This window comes from Mustela lutreola, chromosome 17 (assembly GCF_030435805.1).
Source record: "Mustela lutreola isolate mMusLut2 chromosome 17, mMusLut2.pri, whole genome shotgun sequence".
Classification (NCBI taxonomy): Eukaryota; Metazoa; Chordata; class Mammalia; order Carnivora; family Mustelidae; genus Mustela; species Mustela lutreola.
The window spans coordinates 6043939-6070124 of NC_081306.1; the positions used below are offsets into that span (position 1 = coordinate 6043939).

Below are 26186 nucleotides of genomic sequence, written 5' to 3' on the forward strand. Positions count from 1 at the left end.
ATTAAACCAAGGACTAGCGCTTGCTAAAGCTAGGGCTCTTACCCACGGCACCGTACAGCTTCTCCAGAGGAGCAGATCCATCTGAGCCGTAAGAACAGCTTACAGACCGGATTAATTCATTGGTCAGCTTAGAAAATCATTAAAGATCACTCAGTAGGTAAATGCTTACTGACACTCCCTTGAAAGTGTGGGGGCCTGCGGTTAGAGTGCCCACACTGTTGATCTTCTCTGTCTGCGGTGTCTTATTACAAATGACAGGCGTGTCCCCCCCACACACACACTCCCCCCGGCAGTCCCATGGACATCCTGTGACATCCCACTTTCAGCAGTCTTGAAGGAAAAAAAAAAAATGATGATTTCTTTGAATTCTCTGCCCTATCCTGGGCCCCCCATATAAATTCGGCACATGCCTTGCAGTCAGTGTTTTAAATCAAATGACCCTTAACTCACGCTCCAGATGGGGAGCCATCCAGTCCAACCATTTTGCATAATGCGCTGTGACAGACAGACAGACATTTAGTTCCATTTACTTACTGATCAAATGCGGGAGATACTGGGGAAAGGAGATTTAAAACTGATGAAGGCGTTTCGCGCCGAGGGGACAAGGGCAGCGGATAAGGAAGAAAAACACCAATAACCATGGCAGTCTGGGAAAAACACTTTGGAAGTTGAGCAGACTGGCTAGGTTGACGAGAAAGATGGTGAGCTTGCCTTTCTGAGCTTTTAATTGGAGTTGACAGTGGGACACCCACGTAGAGAAGTCCTGTAGCCAGCTGGAGCTGACTAGAGCTCAGGAGAAAGAAGGATGGAACTAGAAGTCAGGATTTTCATCAGCCCCGAGAGAGGAGGGTGGAACCTTTGAGCTGGGATATGTCCTCTTTGGGAAATTAAACAAGTTGGAGATGTCGAGGACGTACTCAATATATACTTTCTGATTTTCACGTAGTCGGTACGGCAAATAGGTCTTAATCGAAAACCAGTGCATGTGACCAGAAGAGAGATCTTTTGAGGTCTTGAAGTAATTTTATCCGAAGAGTGGGGAACCTGGGGGCTCCTGGCTGGCTCATTCAGGAGATCACAACACTCTTGCTCTCCGGGTTGTAAGTTCGAGCCCCCTGATGGGTTGTAGAGATTACTAAAATAATAATAATTATTATCATAGTAATATTATTAATAAGTTAAAAAAACAAGAGTGGGGAGCAAAGTCAAACTTCAGGGCACTATAGGCAGGAATAATTATGTAAGAATTGGAGGCGGTGGGTGAGGGCCATTTAGTTAGCTGACGCCCCCGGAGCTCCCTCTTTGTGCCTGTCACGCAATTTCTCTTATCACATTTTATTTTAGGTTATGGCTTGAGTTAGTTGCATATTTGTTTTCACAAAGACTCTGAATTCTCCGAGGGCAAGGTCTGTATCTTATTCATCATTTTTGTCCCTTTAATACCTAATACATGACTTGCAAAAATAAATGCCCAAGGAAAGTTCTAAAATTCACTTTGCAAGGGCGCCTGGGTGGCTCAATCAGTTAAGTGTCTGCCTTCAGCTCAGGTCATGATCCCATGGTCCCAGGGATTGAGCCCCGCATCAGGCTCCCTGCTCACTGGGGAGTCTGCTTCTCCCTTTCCCTCTGCCTGCCTCTCCCCCTGCTTGTGCTGTCTCTCTCACTCTGCCAAACAAACAAATAAAATCTTAAAATAAAATAAAATAAAATCACTTTGCTCAAGGTTGGCTCTCAACCGCCGCCGGCAGTGTTTTTCACATTTTGATGTTCCTTACTTTGGGGTGGGAGATGAACTTGGTGGCCTCTGGACGAAATGTATTTGTTTTAAACGTAAGACGGTTGAAGGATTGGTGTAGCAAAGCCAGGCTGGATGTCGCCTGGAGTTGATAGACTCCAGATATGCATTTATTTTTTTTTACAGAGACAATGAATTTCCATTTATGACTTTAGTATCAAGTTCTAAAATTTTTTAAACAATATGTTCCAGTGAAAAAGTGAGTTCATGGAAATATTTTTAAAATAAGTAAATTTTAGTCGATGAGGCAGACAAACAGTAAAATCTAGAAGCTGGTATGTGAGAAAAGCGAAGCTGGAGGGTGATGGTCTTCCGCAGTGTATCAGAATCTGGTCCTCCCCTAGCTGGCTTTTTGTACCTCCGTACGTGCCTCTCTCTCCCTCTTAGCAGTTATAGCCATAAAATCAGGGACTTCAGACGTAGTTACAGTGTTCAAAATATACATGAAAATGAACACAAAAGCAAGGAACCAAAGCCATACGCATCCATAGCCCACCTGGAGTTCTCTTCCACCACATTCTGGAAAACGTTGCTGTTTGGAAACTTATCTGGTCTCCCCACTCCTCAGGGGAGGTCTTAACATCGGGCACCATGGATTTCTTCACAGCGACATCTTTGGTGCTGCAGCAATGCCTAGACTAAGAGGGCATCATGACGTGTTTGTTCGGAAAATGGAAGGCGAGCAGGACGCCAGCCACAGGGTTTAATATGCAAAGTACCAGGGTGCCGAAGCCCAACTCCGTACAGTTCAAAGACGATGGGTCTCAGGGTTTCCTTGCATGCAGTTCGTGTTAGAAACAAACCACCGAACGTGGCATTATCCGCAGTGGAGAGCTCCCTGATGTTGGGATTCTAACTAATGAGTTTGGGGGGCAAGCTGAGTTCTTCCAAGCAGAAAGCAAGCAAGTGAAATCTCTCCCTCACTTACTTTTCTCTCTGTGGCCAATGCCATCTGCTAGTTTTAAAAATAATTTTTAAAAGCAAGTGTTTTGGTTCCCTTCAACGTGCAGCAAAGACAGATGCTATTTTTAAGGCTTGTTTTCTATCAAAAAAACCCAAAGAACCAGGGGCTGGGTGTTGGCAGTTCTGGCTGTCTCCACTCTGCCACTAACTTGGATGTGACCTTTTTTTTTTTCTTTTTTGCAAATCTCATAGGCCTGGGACACTGAGAAACAGAAGCGATAATTCTACCTCTCTAAAGATGTCATAAGGGTCAAGTAGCGTTGGTCTGAGGAAATCTCTTGACTTTTCAAAAATTATCGATCACCCTTTACTTCTTGCCTGTGACCTGCCAGTTTTTGTCTCGCTTTGCGGCCGGAGCTCTGAACCCCTTCCCTCCCCTCCTGGATGGGAAGCAGTTAGAGGGGAGGACATGCCCATGCTTCCATACAGCATCTAGCTCAGAACCTTCCACAAGAGCAGCCTGGAACGGACCTGCCTGGGTTCAAATCCCAGCTTGGCCGTCCAGCAGCTAAGGGACCCGAGGCAAGTTTCTTACCCTTTCCTGGGCTTTAGTTCGCGTCTTTAAATGGAGGAGAAGGGTCATACTGTCCTGTCGGATTGTTCAGAGAGAGAAGCGAGGCAAAATCGATAAAGCCGTTGGCTCAGTCCCATGATAAATGCTTCCAAGATGGTAGCTTTATTTCATAAGAGGTATCATTGCTATCATTAGACACTCAGTACACGTTGGACAAATGCAGCTATGACTGTTACGTAGACGACACAGCTCTGTGCACTGTAAGAAAGATTCTGCTGACAGTGGATGGAACATTCGTGATAGGGCCAGCAGCACGTTCGAGCTCCCCACACACGTCCTCATCGTCCTCTCTGGGCTCCTGGCCTCACAGGCCCACACGACAGCCTTGTGACTTTGGGCAGCAAACCTCCTTTTACATTGCGACCCAACCGTACCAACCTATAAATAGAACCAAAACACACATTTCACAACGTAACACCTACGGGGACTTTGTGCCGTGTGCTCTGATCATTTCCATCCTGTTCTCTTTGATGCTTTTTTTATTATTATTATTAAGTTGATCATGGGCATCAGTGGGCATCATCTCTAAGAAGAGGTGAAGTCGTTTTTTCATTTAGCGGACACCCCCTGATGGAAGGAGAAGGGGTAAATCTCATGAAAGTGTCCCCCAAGGACCACAACACTCGTGTGTTTCACGGAGTCCCAGAAACCACCCTGTGGTTCAGTTATTGTTATTATTATTACTATTATTAATACCCATGCCACAGATGAAGAGACTCAGATGTTTAATAATCTTTCCAAATCATCAGCTATCAGGAAGCAAAGCTGGGTTCCAAATCAAGTCTGTGTGGCACCATTCTCCATTCTCTAGCACCTCCAATGAGCAGGTCTTGGGACAAGAACAGGGCTCACAGAGCTGAGCAGTACACAGTCCCTGACTCTAAGAGAGTTCCCATCTCCCTTGAAAGACATGTTTAAAGTTTTCCCTCAATGGGATATAGATTTCTTTTTCTGGCCCAAATTCTTTTCCTTCTGGATATGCCCTGGAGGCCACCATTTCTCAAATTCTATGAATTCATCCCCCCCCCCCTCCCCACAGTCACTGTGTTAGAGATCCACTATAATACCTCAAACCTCAAGGGCTTAGAACCATGATAAGCATGTATTATCTCACAGTTTCTGTGGGTCAGGAACTCAACAGAGTGGCTAACCTGAGTGGCTCTAGCTCGGGTGTCCCACCTGAAAGTTGTCCTCAAGCTGTCATCTGGGCTGCAGTCATCCGAAGGCTTGACTGAGGCTGGGCGGTCTGTTCCCAGGCTGGCTCCCTCTTGTGGCTGGGGAGCTGGTGTTGGCTGTTGGGAGGAGGCCTTGGTTCTTTGCCAGACGTACCTTCCCGAGGGGCCGCTTGAGCGTTCCCGGAACTGGCGGCTGGCTTCCCCAAACAAGCGACCCAAGAGAGAGCAAAGTGGAAGCCACGGTATCTTTTGTGACCTAGCCGTGGAAATCCCACCCGTCGTGTCTTACACTATTCTACCGGTTACACAAGTCAGTCCTATTCCTTGTGGGAAGAAGCTGCGCAAGGACATGGGTACCAGGAGGGGAAAGTCGCAGGGGCCGTCATGGGGCGTGATTACCACAGCTACCTATTCTCTGTAATATGACCTATGTACTTATTTTCCATTCCTTATAACAGTTAGCTTTATCCTAAACCATGATATCCATGAAGTCACAATATTAATGCGCTAATTACATTTTCCAGTACAAACGAATATAATTTGACAGTTATTAATGAAAAAAATGTATGTACCGCCTATGCCCAGTTGCGTATATGCAATGGCCTTTGGGGGAACAATAGTCCTGAAGATGGGGGCCTGGCATGGAGTCCTAGGGGTTTTGATCCTAAATCCCACCTCGTCCCTGCTCTCCACGTGGAACCTGAGAAACACGGGATGTTGACGATATGGTTGGCTCCCTTCTCCTAGGACCGCCTGTACTTCGTGATGGAGTATGTGAACGGGGGTGACCTCATGTACCACATCCAGCAAGTTGGCCGGTTTAAGGAGCCTCATGCTGTGTAAGTACAAACTTTTCCCTTGGGATACCTGGGTGGGCTATGAGTTACCTCGGGTTTTCAGCTGCATAGGGATTCCTCACATCTTGGGCTGCTTCTTTAGGAGAAGTCTGTGGCCGGGGAAGAAGGTGTTCTGCTCAACAGGGATACTTCTTTCTTTCCTTGACACCAGCTAAGAATGTGGAGCTTGAAAACCACAGCCATTTCTTTACCTCGGAGGTTTGCCTGCTGCCTCCAAAGGAAAGGCCCCGGAGGTTTGGGGTGGGGGGTGGGGGGTGGGGGTGGAAATGTCATGGTAGCGATTGTTTTTTCCTTCGCCAGTCTTTCTTGAGCACTTACTCTGTGCCAGGCCCAGAGAATTTGTAGAAAACTTGCTCAAGATCGCAGAGCTGGGGCGTGTGAGACAGATCCCCACTCTGACCCAGATTTTTGCTCTTGTACTTTGCCCTACACCACGGCTCATCACTCTCTCGGATGCCCTCCTTCCCCGGGGAATGACAGATCAAGTTGCTTTGTGGCTGTGCCCTGAGGCTCTTGGGTGGGGAGACTGATTAGGGTTTTTGGAAATGTGTTTCCCCTGCTGAGTCCATTCTGTCCCTGTCAGTCCCCAAGGCAGCCAGGCTTTTCTTTTGAGAACACAGACCTCATCATGTACTTCCCCTGTGGTGACCAGGAGCAGCAAGTCAGGGGATCAGTGGAGACAGCCTCTCCTGAGCAGTTGGCTAAGAGCTCATCGTCCCTCTAGAAAGTCCTTCAGGACTCACCTAGGGCCCATCTGGCCACTCCAGAGGCTTGCCGACTCCTGTTCAGCTCAGCTCTGCCCTCTCCCCGCCCTCCGGCCGAGGTGGAGAGCGCCGTATTCCGCTAGGGTTTGCCTTCTAGATAGCTCCTTGCGCCATACCTAGGTCTTGCCATGGTTTTAAGAGGACCCTGGGCGCGGCTCTTCTTTGACTTCTAAAACCTAGTGGACCACAGACCCTCATGCCACCATCACATAAAACAAATTGTCAGGACACTTAGCAGAGTTCCCTAAAGCCCCACTGACCCTGTGCTATCACTGGGACTTTCTCCTTCTCTCAAAATATCTTTCCTTCTGGGGCTCCATTAAGAGCTTACAAAGGCAGACACTGGGGGCATCATTAATTATTAATATTACTTAATTATTGTGGGCACCATTATTAAGGGCTTACATGGGCAGAGGTTGGGCCATTCCTTCGCAATATAACTTGGCCAGGTCATTTATTTTCTCACTGAGCCTCAATTCCTCCTTTAAGGAAAGAGGGAGGTACTAGGAGGACCTATCTCACAGGATGGTTGTAGAATGTAATCAGAGAATTATCTACAGTTACGGTAGGTAGACGGTGAGCCTTCAGCAGAGTAGCTGGTAGTCTTCGGATACTTGAACTTGCCTTGGACTGAAAGTCCTTCTCCAGCCAGTCTGTCCTCCCCGACAGCCTTCTCCCCACCTCTCAGCCCACCCGGGGTCGCCCTGCAGGCAGCCTTGTGGGTCTCTCAACCCTGTTCACTCGTCCACACACCCCCGCCCCCCGCACGTCGTGGTACAAGATGTGTGGCTGACCGTCCACGGTGCGACGTGGCTGCCCCACGCCTCGTTCAATTCTGTATTGAATTCTGAGGTTTTGCCAGGCATACGGTGTCCTTGAATCTCTCCATTGCTTTTTTTTTTTTTTCCTCCTAATTTCAGATTTTACGCGGCAGAGATTGCCATCGGTCTGTTCTTCTTGCAGAGCAAGGGCATCATTTACCGGTAAGTGAGCACCAAACCCTTCCAACCCCTCTTCTCCCTCGGCTCCTTCCTTCCCTGCCGCTTTCTTTAACTGCTTTTAAAATTAGAATCCCTGGTGGGGGAGGAATCCTCCAGTCCTGACTCGGGCATGTGTTCGCATCGCCCACTGCCCTGGCAGAGTTTGGGCAGCTCTAGATGATGTTGGAACATCACTATGGACCTCGCCACCAGTGATGGTTTGGAGCCTCCGATGGGTGACCCTTTGCTTGAAAGAGGGCAGGCTCACCGGTGGGGGGGGGCCAGCACTTCCTTCTCTTGCCTGGGGACCCCAAATCTGGGGAGCAAGCAGAGAATCTCGCCTGGCAGGATATGGTGGTTCCTATTATTATGAGATGATTTTTTTTTTTTTTTTTGGCTACGTAACTACAATTTAGAAATGAATCTCTAAAATGCTTGCCCTGAAAGACAGGATTAAGTTCAGAACTTCGCATTTGCCCGTTTTTGGAGGAGCAAGTGTACGATCATAGCTGTCTGAGTCATACCATTTTATATTTCACGCGAGGCAGGCGACCGAGCCTGAGGCAGCTCTTTGTCAGTGGTCCGGGCTGTGCGAGACTCCTCTCACCACACGGGTGCAAACGGCAGAGGCAGTGCGGGCTCGGGCTGGTTGGTCACGCAAGAGAGGCTGGCAGGGGCCTGGGGCTTCCAGAGGGCACTTGGCACGGGCGAAGGTCTAAGAGATCGTGAAGAGCCATAAAATTCCATGCCACTCATGTAGCTGACGGACATTTACTAAAAGCCTACTATGTGCGAGGCGCTCTTCTAGATGGTTCAGGTGCAGCAGGGAAGAAAACAGGCAAAATCTCCTGCCTTGTAAGACTTCAGCTGTAGTGGAGGGAGACGGAGATTAGGTCACAGAGATACAGTCTGTCACGTAGCAATAAGCACTAGGGAGAAAAGCGGAGCAAGGGAGGGGGGCCGGCATGTGCCAGGTGGTGGCAGGGGCTCCTGTCACCCTGTGGAGGGCACGGGATCGACGTCTTGCTGCAGCCGAAGGTCGCGGGGCCAAAAAGCGTAAAAAGATGAGCCCTGGCAGTCTCAAGGCAGATAGTGGAGCGGGGGCCGTGGGCACTGCTGGAATGGAACATGGCAGGTGGGCATCTTGCCAGAAGCCTTCAGAGTCCGGGGGCTTTTTTAAAACCCCTTGAAGTGGTGATGTGCATCTAGTGGTGGGGGAGGGACAATCATCCTGGGGAGGTAGAGTCCCTACTCGGCTTTGTTGCTCCTGAGAGCAGAGGGATGAAGGTCAGGAAGAGGATTGCTTTCACCTGCCACGTGGGCAAGGTCAGTGAAGAAACAGAGAGAGAAAAAGAATTTTACACTGTAAATTGCATGCTCATTCTGGCCATGCTTGGCCTCAATGAACCCATACCACCGTGTGTGCAAGAGACGCACTTGGGAAGCCTCTGATTCTGTTTCGTCTTTGCCCTAAGTGGGGGCATCTTGTGCCAAATAGCACTCTAGTGTTGAAGGGTACACATCATCTTCCGCATGACATGACCCCGCGTTCAAGCCGGTAACTTCAGCAGGGGCTTAGCTGAAGGACGGGCATCCTGGGTAATCATTCACTCTCCTTGATCTTCACTTTATGGGCTGACATTAGAACCTCCCTCTTGGGCAGGATGGGTCTTGGCTATAATAGAACTGGCCGCTGAGGATTGCTGAGGAGATTAATGGGCGACTGCAGGTTAAGTGGAAGAAAAGCCAGTCCCAGGGGAGGGGCCGGGAGAGGACATAGAATTTCTTTGACAACTGGGGTGGAATTCAGCATTGGGTTTCCTGTCTAGTCGGGTCGTGGATTGGGGTCTGGGATCCAGGACCTTCGCCATTCCAGTCATAAAATAAAAGACTAGATTTCGGTGCTAAGACTTTGCCTACCTCAGAGCTCTCTCTACTAACATATTCTTCAGTCCTTCCTCAACTATTCATACTTTTTAGGGGGCACTAGTCTCTCTTTTAAGGCATTCAGCATCTGAATCCCTTTCATTCATGTGTAGGAACAAAGTCCGTCTCCTGCTATATAGAAGGAAAATGCCAGATACTCTCACAGCCTCCCTGCATCAAAGGCAGACACACAACCTAGGCTCTGACACTTGTCACACTGACACAACACCATGAACCAGAAGTAGTGGCCAAGAAAGGCAGAGACTATAGAATCGAGAGTGGCCATAGAAATCAGATCCCTCTAGTTTCTGGAGGCATGAGGAGAAGCAGTTCTTAGCAACAATATCCAGAGTCCAGCATTAGGGTTCATGGAACAGGATGGCTGTACCCAGTGGTGGCATCTGTGACACCTTCACTGGCCCAGTTCTGCATTGCAACTAAGCATTGCTCCTGGCTGCCTCCCCTCTAAATCTTGATTCTCCAGCCTTCTAGGAAATTCTGTGGACTCCCAAGACCTTTTTTAACAATCCATTTCTAGGTTGACATGGTTAGAGTTGATTTTTATTGCTCACAATCAAAAACCTTGATTGAGACAGAGTTTGTGAAATTGATAATCAAATGAAAACCAGTAAAAAAAAAAAAAAATTACATGGCAGAAGATACATGGTTTCCTAACTTCATTGAGATGCCCTTCATGTGGTAAGGTCTTTAAAAATGCTGCACATCTCTCCCTCTTTCATTTAGATCTCTAGTTAACTGGAGAATTCTTAAGAGGATGAAGAATTATGTTAGATTTGCCCTCTTTGAGGACTGTGGCTGGAGATGTTGGGTACAAGGGAGACAAAGATCCTTCCAAGTTTCATGTCTTATTTACGGAGCACCAACCCTAGAATGTGTGATGGCTTTGCCCTTGATGGATTTCTGAAACGAGAACAATTGTTCCAACCCGTTTCGGCAGGATCATTCCATTGAACAAAATAATGCAGGAGACTATCAAAAAACATATGTGACAATGACTATGACTGGGTTGTCCCCCAGCTGCATAACCTGCTGGCCGTTGGCACCTGAAGCTCCTTTCCCCCCCCCCCTTTTTTTTCAGGTTTTATTTATTTATTTATACAGTGTGTGAGAGAGGGAGGGAGGAAGTTGAGGGAGGAGCGGAGGGAGAGGGAAAGAGAGAATCTCAAGCAGACTCCATGCTGAGCACGGAGCCCGACATGGGGCTCAATCTCACGGCCCTGAGACCATCACCTGACCTGGAATCATGACTCAGATGCTAAACCAACTGAGCCACCCAGGCACCCCCTGAAGCTCCTTTTCTAGAACACATAAAGCTGTCACCACTTTCCTAGTTTTCCTAGCTGCCCGTTTGGGGGCATGTGGTCAAACTGAGGGGAGCGCCATGGGTCTCTGTTAATCAAATCACATGTATAGATCTGGCATGTTTTAGGGGAAGCAAGTTGCTATAAGCAAGTCCAGTGTAAGCTCAGAGCTGGCATTCAGAGAATCGAGCAACAATATCCAGAGTCCAGCATTAGGGTTCATGGAACAGGATGGCTGTACCCAGTGGTGGCATCTGTGACACCTTCAGTGGCCCAGCTCTGCATCGCAACTAAGCATTGTTCCTGGCTGTGGAACTAAGCATTGTTCCACCACTGTGGCTTGTAGAAGGATGAAGGCTGGATATGGGTGGTACCATGGACAGCACCAAAGATCACTGTATGTTGCTGTTGGCAAGTGGGGTGCAAGTGGGCCTCCCCTTGGATGACCAGACCTCACAGACGCAGATAGGAAATGCCAGTGTCTTTTTTGCATTGTATTCTTTTAGTCGAAGGTGACGACAGCAACTCAATTCAAACTAACTCGTTAAAAGAGGTATTTTTTAGCTGACATAACAAAAGTCCAGCAGACAGATCTGACTTTATGCCAGGATGGATCTGGGGGCTCAAATGTTATGAGTGCTCACTTTATCACCTTCCCTCCAAGTTCTGCTTTATCTCTACTAGCTTTCTTCTTTATCTGGTGACCGCTGGCACTTCCAGACTTAGGTTCTACCACCCGAGCAGCCCCGATGTAAAAAGAGCTCATCTCTCCTAACAATAGTGCCAGAGCCATTTCTCAATGGCTTTTATTAACTCATATTAGGTCACATGGCCATTCCTGGCACAGTCACTGTGACCAGCAGAATGTGGTGTTTCCAATGGCCAGGATAGGCCCCCATGACCACTCGTGGAGCCAGAAGCTAGGATCACTACCACCAACATTACATGGCTCGAGAATCAGGGAAGGATGGTCCTTCAAAGGAATATGCGGAGGCTGTCATCACAAGATGCTAAATTAGGCAGGAGCCACAGATGTCCACCACCAAATGAAGGTGATTTAAGATAGGGATCTGAATTAAATAGTAGACCCCCTTACCTCTCAGGAGGTGACTCTACTGGACTTTATTGAGATTGAGAAAGACTGGGCCTATAGATCACCACTGCTCTTTGATACTGAAACACCAAGTGTTGACATTGGAGTAGATGTTTAGGGAGGAGGAAAGTGTGTTGATATTGAAGTAATCCAGTATGCTGGGAATGTGCAGGCATTACTAAAAATAATCAAGCTCTCCTCATCAGCACAGATAAAATGGAAGAATGTGATTGTAGCAGATGTCCTTTAGGTTAAAGTTCAAATGTTACCTCCATGGAGATGATACCTTTCTGGCATCCTGTTTACAGAAACCTTCCCCAATTACTAATTCATCATCCTCTTCATTTTCTTCACACTGCCCATCAAAATCGATCGTAGTCATAAAATCAATAATCATGTAATAATTAGATAATATATAATAATTATAATTAATAATTATGTAATAATTATAGATTTGGACACCTGTTAATTATCTTTTTCCCTATACTGGAATTTAATCTGAATAAGAGCAAAATGTTCATTTACCTTGTTCACCTTTATATACCCAGCTCCAAGCATAATGACTGTCACATAGTAGGTATGCAACCCTTTTTTTTTTTTTGAGTGAGAATCCATGGGAACTCTCTTGGGGTCATGTCCTAGGAATCAGCCTAGGAGAGCCTGGAGCACTTGAAACTAAATAAACTACTTTCCATCAGTTGTTTTTTTTTTTTTTCCTCCTTGATCTTCAGAGATATTTTCAAAAAATAATTTTGTGAAAAATGTATCTTACTATGGAATATAAGGTGTCCTTAAAGTACAAGCACTGACTCTTGAAATGCTCCTGGCTACAAGAGGCCTCTGTAGATGTTCTGCTCTTTACTGAGCTTCCTGTGGCTCTCTCCTCTCAGCGCTGCTGTCTCATTGTGTCCTCGTGAGACGCTTGGCACAGTTGGGTCTGTAGAAAAAGAGAAACAGACAAGTTTGTGGACCCCTCTTTATCGGCTAGATAATAAACTATCAGAGGCCAAGGGCCAGCTCATACTCACCCCTATGCTTCCCCAACACCTAGCACCGTTTTGCACATCCTGAGTGGCTGGCTGTTGGTTGACTTGAAATAAATAGCATTTGTTAAATCCTTAAATTTTTATGTCTGCTGCAGTGACCTCAAACTTGACAATGTGATGCTGGATTCAGAGGGCCACATCAAGATTGCTGATTTTGGCATGTGTAAGGAAAACATCTGGGATGGGGTGACCACCAAGACATTCTGTGGAACTCCAGACTACATTGCCCCTGAGGTAAGAGCTGACGGGACCCCTAACACGTGCCTCTGTTGCGTTGATGTCTCCCCTGTACCCTCAATGACCATATCAGGGCTGGGAAAGAGCCAGGAGGGTACCTGGCAAGCAAACCTCCGGCTAGTCCTTCTCCTATACTCTAAATCGTTCCTTGGAGATCACACATGCAAATTAACTTTGCATGCATCCAGAAGCTCAGGCCCAAAATACATCAAGGTTTGGGGGAAAATTTAAATAAAACTCAAAATGAACCATCCACCACACATCAGGAAAATTCTTCAAGCTGCTACGGCTCATGGCCATATGATACTGCCTCATTATGACATTGAAATGTTCGTTAAGAGGAGGGAAAGAGAGAGAGGGCTTTCCTGAGCTGACATATGACACAGGATCTATGCACTGATACTAAACCCTGAAAGACTTAGAATTTTTCTTTCTGTGAGTAAGATATAAATGAAAGGGAAAAGATTTAATTCTGGCGCCTCCCCCTCCCTTCCCAAAGGAAACGGTCAGTTGCAGAATGGATTTCCCCAACATGTCATGGTACCGAATTTGTGCCAAATGATAGCCTTCCCTTTTCTCTGAATTGGTGCTTAGAGAAGTGGCATTTTGCAATCTGTTACTAGATTTTTAAGGAAAGGAACTGAGGATGTGGCACAGAGTTTTGGAAAATGGGTATTCTAGAATTCTTTTCTTGACTGTCAGTCACTTATTTGGAACAATGATGATGGGAGGCCACCATGTAACTAAATAATTGGCCACAAAATTTAGAACCTGCATCCTCTTTTACCAAAGCAGTTCTCCTGGGAACTTAGCTTGTAACACACAACACACACACACACACACACACACACACACGCACGCACGTGCGTGGCTGAAATGATATGTGTTCAAAATCCATTCTTCATTACAGTGCTGTTTTTAAATAACAAAAAGTAGGAAACAGCCTCGGTGATGACCAATAAGAAAAGGGTCAGCTAAAATATGGTACGTTCATATTAAGAAGTACCGTGGAGCTCTTATGTACTAACTGGAACGATGTCTGTTAATCAAGGAATGGATAATAGACTGAATTATTTATAGTATGAAATACGACATCAATTTAATTCAAAAAAGACTGAGTTTGAGATATGGAAAGATCTTTGAAATATATTGTTAAGAGAAAAAAGTCAAGGTAAGTGAACAACTATATGCCAACAAGCTAGACAACCTTGAAGAAATGGAAACATTTTTAGAAACGTGCAACTTAATAAGACTGAATCAGGAAGAAATAGAAAATCTGAATAGACCAATTACTGGTAAGGAGATAGAATAAGGAAAAAAAAAAATCTCCCAATGAAGAAAAGTCCAGGACTAGATGGCTTCACTGAGGAATTTTACCAAGTATTCAAAGAAAAATTAACACCAATTTTTTTTCTGAAAAATCAAAGGAGAGAAGATTCCCAAACTATTTTTACAAGGCTAGCATTATTCTAATACCGAAAGCAGAAGAGTACACTACTAGAAAAGAAACCACAGACCAATATCCCTGATGGATATAGCTACAAAATTAATAGACTGAATTCAGGAGCACATTAAAAGGATCATTCACCATGATCAAGTGGGATTTATTCCTGGGATGCAAGGATGGTTCAACATATGCAAATCAGTCACTGTAACGCATCACTAATAGAATAAAAGAAAAGAATCACGTCATTTTTATAGATGCATAAAAAAATAGGGATAAGACAATGGTGTCCATTCTCACAACTCCCATGCAACATAGAACCAGAAGCCCTAGCCAGAGCAACCAGGCAAGAAAAAGAATAAAAGTATCAGAATTGGAAAGGAAGAAGTAAAAATGGTCTCTGTTTGCACATGACATGATTCTATATGTAGAAGATCCTAAAGACTCAACCAAAAGTGTTAGATCTAATCAATGAATTCAGTAAAGTTACAAGATACAATATTAGTATGCAAATATCAGGAGCATTTTTATAAACTGACAACAGATTTTCCGAAAATGAAATAAAGAAATGGATCCTGTTTACAATACCTCAAAATCAATAAAATACTTAGGAATAAATTTAACTAAGGAGATGAAATACTTCTACTCTGAAAACTATAAGACATTGCCAGAAGAAATTGAAGAAGATACAAATAAATGGAAAGACATCCCATGTTCATGAATTAGAAGAATTAATTTTGTTAAAATGTCATACTACCAAAAACCATCAATAGATTCAGTACAATCTCTACCAGGATTTCAACTGCATTTTTGACAGAGGTAAAACAAAACAAAACAAAACAAAACAAAACAACACTGTCTATATTTATGTGGAATCACAAAAGACACTGAATAGCCAAAGATTTGAGAAAGAAAGGGGTGCCTGAGTGGCTCAGTCAGTTAAGTGTCAGACTCTTGATTTTGGCTCAGGTCATGATCTTAGGGTTGTGAGATCGAGCCCCATGTCAGGCTCCTCAGAAGCCTGCTTAAGGTTCTCTCTCTCCCTCTCCCTCTGCCCCACCTTCTTCCCCACTCATGTGCATTCTATCTTGCTCTCTGAAAAGAAAAGGAAAGAAAAAAAAAAAGAAAAAATGATAAAAAAAAGAAAAAGAACAAAGCAGGAGGCATTATACTATTGATTTGAAGCTATACTATAAAGTTATAGTCATTAAACAATATGGTACTGGCCTAAAAACAGGTTAAGTAGATGGACGGAACAGAATCAAGAACCCTAGGGGCACCCGGGCGGCTCAGTGGGTTAAAGCCTCTGCTTTCAGCTCAGGTCGGAGTCCTGGGGTCCTGGGATCAAGCCCTGCGTCGGGCTCTCTGCTCAGCGAGAAGTCTGCTTCCCCCTGCCCTCTTTCTGCCTGCCTCTCTGCCTATTTGTGATCTCTGTCTGTCAAATAAATAAATAAAATATTTAAAAAAAAAAAAAAAACCTAAGCATATGTGGTCAACTAATGTTTGACAAGGAAGCCAAGAATACTCAGTGGAGAAGACAGTCTCTTTAATAAACAGTGCTGAGATATTTGGGTATTCATATGCAAAAGAATGAGACCAGACGTATCCTACACCACTCAACAATTAACTCAAAGCGGGACTAATGACCTAAATGTAAGACCTGAAACCGTGAAACTCCTAGAAGAAAACAAAGAGCAAACTCCTCAATGTGGGTCTTGGTCATGATATTTAGGATATAACACCTGAAGCATAAGCAACAAAATCAAAACAAGTATGACCACATCAAAGTAAAAACCTTCTGCACACCAAAGGAAATCACCAACAAAGTCAGAGAAGAACCTATGGAATGGGAAACAGCACTTGTAAACCATGTATCTGGAAGGCGTTGATATCCAAACTATGTAAAGAACTCCTACAACTCAACAGCAAACAAAACAGAACAAATACCCCAGTTAAAAAATGAACAAAGGACCCAAATAGACATTTCTCTTAAAAAAAAAAAATTATAAATAAATAAATAAATAAATAAATAAATACAAAAGCCCAACAGGGACAGGAAGAGATGCTCAGCATCACTCATCATTAGGGAAATGCAAATGAAAACCACAATGAGATGATCCCCTGACACCTGTTAGGATGGCCATTGTCAAAAAGACTAAAGATAAGGCATACTGGCGAGGGCGTGGGAAAGAGACAAACTTGTGATTGTTGGTGGGACTGTTAATTGGTGCAGCCACTCTGGGAAACAGTGTGGAGGATCTTCAAAAAATAAAAATAAAAAAAATTCAAAGTAGAGCTACCCTATGACCCAGTGATTCCACTTTTGGGACGATACCCAAAGGGGGGAAAAAAACCACACATACTAATTCAAAAAGGTGTCAGCGCTCCCGTGTTTATTGTAGCATTATTTATAAGACATGGAAACAACCTAAGTGCCCATGAATGGATGAATGGATAAAGAAGTTGTGGTGTATATACACAATGGACTATAATTCAGCCATAGAAAACAGATGGACCTTGAAGGCATTATGCTAAGTCAGAGAAAGATAAATACTGTATGATCTCATTTACATGTAGAATCCTGAAAAAAGAAAATAGAAAACCCAACTCAGAGAGAAAGAGATCAGACTTGTGGTTCCCTAGGTGGAAGATGAGGAGGGGGTTGTGGGAGGGGGGTCAAGACGTACAAACTTCTAGTTGTAAGAGAAATAGGGGTAAGGATATAATGTCCAACATGATGCCTATAGCGAACACTGCTCTGTGATATATAAGAATGTTAAGAGAATAAATACTGAGTTCACATCACAAGGGAGAAAACTTTTTTCTTTTTTTTTCTTTTTATTGTATCTATGTGAGAAAGTAGATGTTAGTTGAACTGATTTTAATCATTTTCACAATATATGTAAATCATACCATCTTGCTATATTCCTTAAACTTGTACAGTGATGTGTGTTGACTTTTTCTCCATAAACCTGGGTGTGTGTGTGTGGGGGGGGGGATTCAAGGTACAAACTATTCAATACAATAGGATACCATATATGGAAACAATGACAATGCATAGAACACTGCTATATGTTTCCTGTGAGTGTGGAGAAATACATGTAAAAGCATAGAAAATCTGGAAGATTCCAGACTGATTTGATAACAGTGGTTATTTCTGAGGGTAAGAGCATGGTAAAGAGAAATTTAGCCCAATCTGTTTGTTGTGTGCATTTTTCACAAGGTAAACATATTTGTGTATTACTTGACTAATTAAAAGTGATCTTTTTTAAAAAATCCTTTATAGATTTCCCCTACTATCGACCTTAGAGCATTCCTGCAAAAACTTTTGTAAGCCAAAATGGTATGAAGTGAAGAAGCAGTTTTGTTTTTGTTTTGTTTTCTAGGATCTTATTTGTTTGACAGAGAGATAGAGAGAGATCACAAGTAGGCAGAGCGACAGGCAGAGAGAGGAAGGGAAGCAGGCTCCCCGCCAAGCAGAGAGCCCGACACGAGGCTCGACCCCAGGACCCTGGGATCATGACCTGAGCCGAAGGCAGAGGCTTAACCAGCTGAGCCACCCAGGCGCCCCTGAAGAAGCAGTTTTATACAGGAAAAAAATATATATATATTTAGTGTTCTCAGACCCAAGAAATAACCTCTTGGGCTTTTCTGATACCCGAGGACACATCTGGCTAGCGGATGCATAAAATAAATTGAAATCAAACACAGATGCTGACACCACTCGGAGCTATGGCTGCTCGATACTGGGTGTTGTTCCCTGGGAAGGAGCTTAGTGGTGCCACTCTCGGGGTCTCCTTAGGGTCTCCCTGCAAACCAAATGCAGAACTCTATTTTCACTTTTTGCCTTTATCTAAAAAGGAAAAGTCCTCTCCAGATTTCCTTTGGTTAACGCAAACGGGTCCTAATATAGTCTTTCATAAAAGCTATGTAGTAGAAGGCAGACTTTCAAAAAGCAGGGAACGTTCATATTAGAAGGCAGTGGTGTTTCCCCAACAGGTCCTACCTCAGTTTATTACCATTTTGTTAAGTAGTTAGGGCATCAGACAATTCCTTGATCTGCCATGAGTTCAGTAATCTCTGGTTCACTGTCACCAGGGGTGCTTTTAAACTGTAGGCTGCCCAGGCATTAGCCAATATCAGCTGAATCCGCGTCTCTGTGGGGAGGACCCCATAGCTGTGATTTTCCAGAATTCCTGGGGGTTTCGATGCACTAGACACGTGGAGTTTTGTTCCTGGGGAAGCTGCTCCCTCGGACAGCCCCATGATGGAAGAAATACGCAGGGGTCCAGCTTTCCCCCTGGCTTTGCTGTTAACTAACCACCTCACCTTCTGGCAATTTCTTTCACCTCCTGGGCTCTATTTTCCTTTGTAAAAGGATTATCTTGTAAGGTTGTCATAAGGATCAAATAAGACAGGAAGTACTTTAAAGGTGTGGAAACACTTTCAATAAGTGTTCTCACAGAAAGCGTCCCTTCGGTCTCTTACGGTTTAATTCTCCTCAGAGGGTGTTTCTGACGTTAGGGTGGAAGCAGACGGAGTAAACAAACGGACATTCGTTTTATAGCCAAGTTTGCTCGGACGCATTCGTTGAGTAAAACAACCACTGAATGAGAGAACCTTTTAGTTACAGATAACATTTTGAGGACATAATGTGTGAGAAGCACACATTTCTCTTTCATCCTCAGAAAACCCTATGACATGGATATTATACAATTCCTTTTGTCAGGGAGGAAACTGAGACATCAAGAAGTTACATAACCTGCCCCAGGGTCACACAAGTCAAAATAGCAGTCAGGTTTCAAAGTCGGGGTGGTCTGACCCTCTCGTCTCTTCCCTGAAGCGTTGCTACAGATCACCTCTTAAACCCCTCGACACAGTTGACTTGAAAGAAGGATGGCCACGTGGCTATTCTAGACTTTGCCGTGCTCTGGCAATTTGGTAATAAATATGGAAAACCTTAAAACCATACACACCATTGTGGAGGATGTGAGCAGACCTCTTTGCAAAGAAGACATCCAGATGGCTGACAGACCCGTGAAAAGGTACTCAGCATCGCTCAGCATCGCTCAGCATCAGAGAAATACAACTCAAAACCATGATGAGATGCCACCTCACACCTGTCAGAACGGCTAAAATCAATGACACAAGAAGCAACAGGTGCTGGCGAGGATGTGGAGAAAGGGGAACCCTCTTCCCCTGTTGGTGGGCGTGCAGATGGGTGCAGCCACTGGGGTAAGCAGTATGGACGGTCACCAAAAACTTAAAAATAGAACTACCTATGGTGCAGTCATTGCACTAATGGATATTTACCCCAAAGATACCAAAACACTAATTCAAAGGGATACATGTACTTCTATGTTTATTGCAACATTATTTAAAATAGCCAGACAGGGGCGCCTGGGTGGCTCTGTCGTTAAGCGTCTGCCTTCGGCTCAGGTCATGATCCCAGGGTCCTGGGATCGAGTCCCTGCATCGGGCTCCCTGCCCTGGGGGAAGCCTGCTTCTTGCTCTCCCACTCCCCCTGCCTGTGTTCCCTCTCTCATTGACAGACAAAGGACATAGCCCAAGTGTCCATCAGTAGATGAATAGATCAACAAGACGTGAGCTTTTGTGCGCGCGCTCGCTTTCTCTCTCTCTCTCTCTCTCTCTCTCTGGGATGCGATTCAGCCAGAAAAAGAATGAAATCTTGCCCTTTGCAATGACATGGATGGAGCTAGAGAGGATAACGCTAAGCGAAATAAGTCAGAGAAAGACAATTATCATACGATCTCACACGTATGTGGAACTGAAGGAACAAAACAAAGGAGCAAAGGCGGAAAAAAGGGTGACAAAGCAAGAAACAGGCTCTTAAGTATAGAGCACAAACAGATGCGGGGGTTGAGTGAAAGACGTGATGGGGCTTGAAGCGAAGAACTTCTATCCTGGTGAAAAATACAAATAACTTCTAAAGACGACAGATTTTTAAAAAGTTCTTAAATTAAAAAAAAATTTTTTTTAATTTAAAAATGTTTAAAAACTACCATTTGATCCACTAATGTTATTTTGAGGAATTTATCCGAAGGAAATAATTGGACAAATGTCCATATACCCAGTTAGAAGATTCTGTATCGGAGCATCAGAAGAAACCTGATCAGTTGGGAACTGGCAAAGTAGATTTTGGTATATCCACCCGATGGAATGCCGGGCAGAGGCCAGAATGGGTTACTTCATTAAAATTCCACATACTAACGTGTTTGTGTTCATGTAAAACACATGCCTGTGCGCACTTTACTATATATTAATAAAAAAGACTCTAAGAGGAAATAGACCGAAAGAGCTATCATCATTTTTCTCTTGATGAGTGATTATGGGTAATTTTAGTTGTGTTCTCTTAGCTTGTCTATTTATTTATTTATTTATTCCTTGCTTATTGGTATTTTCAAATACATACTGAAACAGTACGAGTACTATTACAACTTTTTAACCTAAGAGTCTTTAATTGTGGTAAAAAGAATAAAAATAAGATTTGCCGGGATGCCTGGGTGGCTCAGTTGGTTAAGCCGCTGCCTTCGGCTCAGGTCATGATCCCAGCATCCTGGGGTTGAGTCCCACATCGGGCTCCTTGCTCCTCAGGGAGCTTGTTTCCCCCTCTGCCTCTGCCTGCCACTCTGCCTGCCTGTGCTCGCTCTCTCTCTGACAAATAAATAAAATCTTTAAAAAAAAAAAAAATAAGATTTACCGTCATAACCTTCCCGAAGTATACAGTTCAGTAGTGTGAAGCGCATTCCTGTGGTCATGTAAACGTTATTACTTTTGTCCCAAGAAACAAAGACGGTTTTTCTTCTTAAGGATGCCACACTCACCGTATGGAAATTAACAAGAACACACCATGCTAAGTGCTTTGGAAAGGCGGTGTGGCGTCCACAGATGTTTTCCCCGCACCTGCAGGCCCCCCGGTAAAGGTGATCCATCTTCCCAAGGTGGGTAAGTGGACACTGGGCTCCTTAGTCGCTCTTTTTCTTTTTTTTTTTTTTTTTTAAGATTTTATTTATTTACATGACAAAGATCACAAGCAGGCAGAGAGGCAGGCAGAGAGAGAGGAAGGGAAGCAGGCTCCCCACTGAGCAGAGAGCCCGATGTGGGGCTCGATTTCAGGACCCTGGGATCATGACCCGAGCCGAAGGCAGAGGCTTTAACCCACTGAGGCACCCAGGCGCCCCCTTAGGAGGGTGCGTTCGGGCTCCAGCCTTGGCGAGAACCTGCCCGCCTCCCTGATGGAATGGCTTCTGTTTTCCAGATCATTGCCTACCAGCCCTACGGGAAGTCTGTGGATTGGTGGGCCTTCGGAGTCCTACTGTATGAAATGTTGGCTGGGCAGGTAATTGAATTTTAAGGGATTTGCAGGAAAAGTCCTCCCCTACCCCCATCTGCGTGGTTTCTCTAGAAGAAGGGTGTCCGCTTGATACCGGCGTCTAGGTTGGAAGCCCTGTGACTTCCACGGCCTTGGGGTTACCCAAGTCTTTAGAACGTTTTTCCTAATTGTTTCCCTGGAAGCTTCTGAGTGAAAGCAGAACCTTTTCGCAGGGAAAAGGGCCTGGTGGTTCGGGGCAAATGGGGCGGGTTTTAGGCAGGACCCTTGTCCTCCGTCACTGTCCCCTGTCCCGCAGGCGCCCTTCGAAGGCGAGGATGAAGATGAGCTCTTCCAGTCCATCATGGAACACAACGTGGCTTACCCCAAGTCCATGTCCAAGGAAGCTGTGGCCATCTGCAAAGGGGTGAGTGAGCCCCTGAAAGCTTGCGGCCAGGACCACCGCATGCGGAGAAGGCAGGCTGTGCCCTGCCCGAGGACACCTCACCTGGGGGAGGGCGGGGGTGGGGAGATGGAGACTGAACTCTGCCCCTCCCCCCACTTGCCTGCCTGTGAGCCGGGCGTGCACCTGCTACCTCCTGGAGCAAAAACAGCTTTTTTCCAGTCTGCGCACAAGCACTGGAGAGGTCTGCCGGCAGCTGTATCTTGCCGCTGGCTGGGCTCCAGGCGCTAGCCCGCACAGGGGCATGCATATTGGATGAATGAGATAGGAAACGCAGAGACCTTGCCAAAGAGCTGGAACCCATGGGAAACGGTACGAGAGGTCGGCAGTGCCCATCTGACAAACTTGCCCTTCTCTGCGGCTTATGTGCGTGGCTAATATGAACAGCGTGTAACTTCTGTCCTATGAGAATATCACAAAAGACTGAGTATAAGGGATTCTCTGGATAAGCTGACCCAAGGGTAGTGCCTTCAGAACCCCTAGTCTCCCCCCACCAACAAATGGCTGAAAATCACATGCATTTTGTACATGGCAGTGGTTGCAGACAAGGCAGAGCCTGTGTTTGCCAGTGAGGATTGCTTTGTTATGCACCTGCCCCTGGGCCACGAAGTGCTCACAGTGACCTGGCAGAGTCCCTGGAGATCAGCTGTCCTCACCTTTCGTGCCATCACAATGACCTGAAGTACTTCTTCAGATCGTACAAAACCTCAGGCTCACCCTGGAGATGGTCTGGACATCAGTATTTTGCAGAAGTCCCTGGGTGGCTTAAAAACCACTCCCTTTAAACCGGTTATCCAGATGTGGTAGCATTTCAGCTCTGATGCAGGTGAGCAGGCAGTGCTCGGAGAGCCACAGAGAATATGGCCCTCGGAGGCTGCCTTTATGAAGTATTCAGTCTCCCCCCCCCCCCAGTTGAGGGGCACAGGCGCATTCTCAAGGTTAGGGCGTGGCCATGCCTTCCCAGTGAGTTCCCACCTGTGCATCTGAAGAAACCAGGGCTGCTGATCCTAGATCCTCGGGGTATTTGTAGGTTTCCCACTGCCCAGTCCAGCCTTACTCTTCCTGGCCCGAGTCAGATGCCCCGTGAGCTAGGCTAGGTGCAGAAAAGCTGGACTATTCAAGCAGTTTGTAAAAGCTGGGCCAACGTCTCCATCTAGAGCACCTCATCAACACCACCTGGATCCTCACTCCTGGTGAATCACTAGCCCAGTGTAAGGTCAGTGCAGAACCCCCCCTAGACATAGTCTCGTGGGGGAGGAAGAGTGGGTGGATGTCATACACTGAGCTTTTAGTTTGTTTAATAATGGCCAGCATTTCAAGAGCAGGGCATTTCCCATAAACATTAACTTTCCAGTTTCTCTTGAAAAATCTGATCTCACCGTGCTGGTCTGTCATTCCTACAAAGAAAGCATCAGCCAGCTGGGTGGGAAGCCTATGTACCCTTTAGATAGGGCATGCCCTCTCCAGTTTGCAGAACTCTCCATCTGGCCTGGTTCCATCTGGGCTCAAATCCTGATCCCGGCATTATTAGCCCTATAGTTGTAGGTAAGTCCCTCAACCTTGTCTGTGGACTGAGGCTAGTGATAGTATGGATTGAATGAGTCAATGCAAGTGAACCCCTTACAACAGAGCCTGGTTCTTACAACAGAGCATGGGCCATTGTGATTGTTATTACTAATACTGTGTACTACTATGTTACCTGCCAGGCCTCTCTTGGCCTTTAAGTATGCATACACAGCAATAGGAATTTTTTATTTTTTATTTTTATTTTTTTAAAGATTTTATTTATTTATTTGACAGAGAGAGAGAGAGATCACAAGTAGGCAGAGAGGCAGGCAGAGAGGGAGGGGGAAGCAGGCTCCCCACTGAGCAGAGAGCCCGACGTGGGGCTTGATCCCAGGACCCTGGGATCATGACCCGAGCCGAAGGCAGAGGCTTAACCCACTGAGCCACCCAGGCGCTCCCTACAATAGGAATTTTTTAAGTGGGGGTTTGGGAGATCGAGACCCTCTGCACATCTCGACATTTCTGCTTCCTTGGTGTGTGGTCCTATTTTGCACCTCTGGGCTTCTGTTTCTTTATCTCTAAGAATGGAATACTACTACTCATGGAACAGAGGTTTTTGAGAGCATTAAATCAGGTAACAGAAAGCTCCTTGTGTGGTATCGGCGCATAGTAGGTGCTTAATTAATATGCGCTCAAGACCTTCCCCCTCCCCACTCTGTCCTGCCCGGACAGCTGAGGGATCTAAGTGGGTCATGGGGGAGAGAGGATTTTCCAGGTCAGTTGCATTCAGCTTCAGCTCCAATTAGCGGTTTCCCTGGTAGAGCAGATTTCTATTAATTTAGGACCCATAACCTTCAGGATTAACTGGTGTGACTTTCTTCCCCGTGGGTTCGAGGACCTTTCTCAGTTGAGCGGGCTGAGTCCAGTGTGGGCTCTTTCTTCAAGGCTGAGGCTCCAAAGAAGAAGGGTTGCGCAAGCCAACGGCAAATGCAGCCTCCCCAGCAGTGGGCCCCAGGGAATGCGTCTGGGTGATCAGAGATGGAACAGTGATTAAATCCAGCTGTCTGCATGGCTGCGGGCGCATCAGCTCCGAGCGCGGTAGCTGGGCAGAGACTCGCGTTAGGAGTGCCGGGTGACTTTGCAGTGGCTTTTCTTCACTTGGCATCCTCACCTTTGCACGGAAGTGGAGCTAGGCTTTTGAAGCCCGTTCCGTTCTGATTAAAAGGTCCTTTATATATCCATCCCATTAAAGAACGTATTTGCTACCAGAAAAAAAAAAAAATTAGTATGACTTTGCTTAGATTGCCACTCCCACTTTGAACAAACTTAGAGCAGACAGAAGCCCCAGTTGGCCGCACGTTAGCATGAAAACAAGCAGGCCGCACGGCACAGAGCAGCAAGAGCTCTGGATCGGGCAGATCTGCTTCAAAGCTCGGTCTGCTACTTAGCTGTGTGCCTCTGGGCAAATGACTTCTTCTCTGGACCCAGTTTCTTATCTGGGAAATGAGGATAATAGTTGTAAAATGAAAATAAAGATGGAAGAGGAATGCCTAGGAAGCCTCGAGCGCAGAGCCTAGGCGCATAGGAAGTACTCCGTACACAGAGGGCATCCAGTGATGCCCTAATGTTAGTGGTAGTGCTAACCAGAACCTCGTAGCCCTCTCTTTCCTCCTATCCTAATCCTACACAAATGTCAGGGCTTGGTCCAATGTGCTTGCCTTCTATAAACCCTTCCTGAATGAGCCAAGCCACAGATATCCCTGCGGAGCCCACCTCGGAAGGGCTCTCTCGTTAAAAACCCAAGTTCGGGAGTGGGCAGACATGAGATCGAGTCCCACCTCTGCCATTCCCTGACTCTCCATGTCCTTGCTAGCTGTTTCCTATCTCTGAGTGCCAATTGCCTTGTCATTGGAATTGGAAAAATAATATGCCCACCTCGTTGAGTTATTGTGAGAATTTGGTAAGATCGTGCGCAACACCTCAGGATAGAAGTGCCTGGTGATCTTCCGCCTGGCGTGTAAAGCGTATATGGAGAATATGTGTGTTTGTGTGTATATAGGGGGATAGTTTCCGATGACAAGTTACCTGGAAGCAGGAATCCTTACAGTGTTCCTCTCCTTGCCATGATCCACAAATCCTGGGCACAGTCTAAGGTCTCCGGCATCCTGGTGTCTGGTCAGCTCTGGGAAACTTCTTGGTCTCGTATGGTCCAGTTGCTTGTTTTTCCTCTTTGAGGCCTTCTTGTTGGTTTGGGGTTTTGTTTTTTGTTTGCTCGTTTGTTAGTTTTTTAAATCACAACCCCTCCGTCTTTGCTCTTGGTGCATTTGCTCGAGTCTCGAGATCAGAGAGATTCTCATGCTGCTTTGGATTCATTGACGAGAGGAGGTCTGTCTGGTTTCATCTTGGAGCCTCTATCCGTCTTGTTATTTAGCACCGGCTCAGAGACCCAAAGATGGAGGGGTTTGATAATTAAGTAATTTAAATGGAACACCAAAGAAACCTCAGCGGAGTTTTGTGTAATGTGTGATACAAGCAAAATGAGCTGGGCTAGGTTTTGACTGTTTAATGAGCTTTCAGAAAGTAATTACTTGAAACTTGGGCCCATTCGACTAATATTTTTTTTTCTTCTGTTTTGTCCTTTTCACAAGTGCTTTACTGAGAAATGCAAATATTATCAGAATGAATGTGGCCTTTGCCTTGGTCACACTCCA

At 45.6% G+C, this 26186-nt stretch overlaps 1 protein-coding gene across 3 annotated transcripts in view; it reads left to right on the top strand.

Moving 5' to 3' along the window:
* The window catches only part of PRKCB (protein kinase C beta), a 325529-nt gene that overhangs the window by 273731 nt on the left and 25612 nt on the right, over positions 1-26186 (top strand). For 2 of the 3 annotated variants that reach the window (XM_059154819.1, XM_059154820.1), the window contains exons 11-15: positions 5255-5346; positions 7049-7111; positions 12591-12729; positions 21456-21536; positions 21826-21933. In XM_059154819.1, coding sequence (XP_059010802.1) covers positions 5255-5346; positions 7049-7111; positions 12591-12729; positions 21456-21536; positions 21826-21933 — 483 coding nt within the window. The remainder of the gene's footprint in view (positions 1-5254; positions 5347-7048; positions 7112-12590; positions 12730-21455; positions 21537-21825; positions 21934-26186) is intronic. The other variant, XM_059154821.1, reaches the window with a different exon arrangement.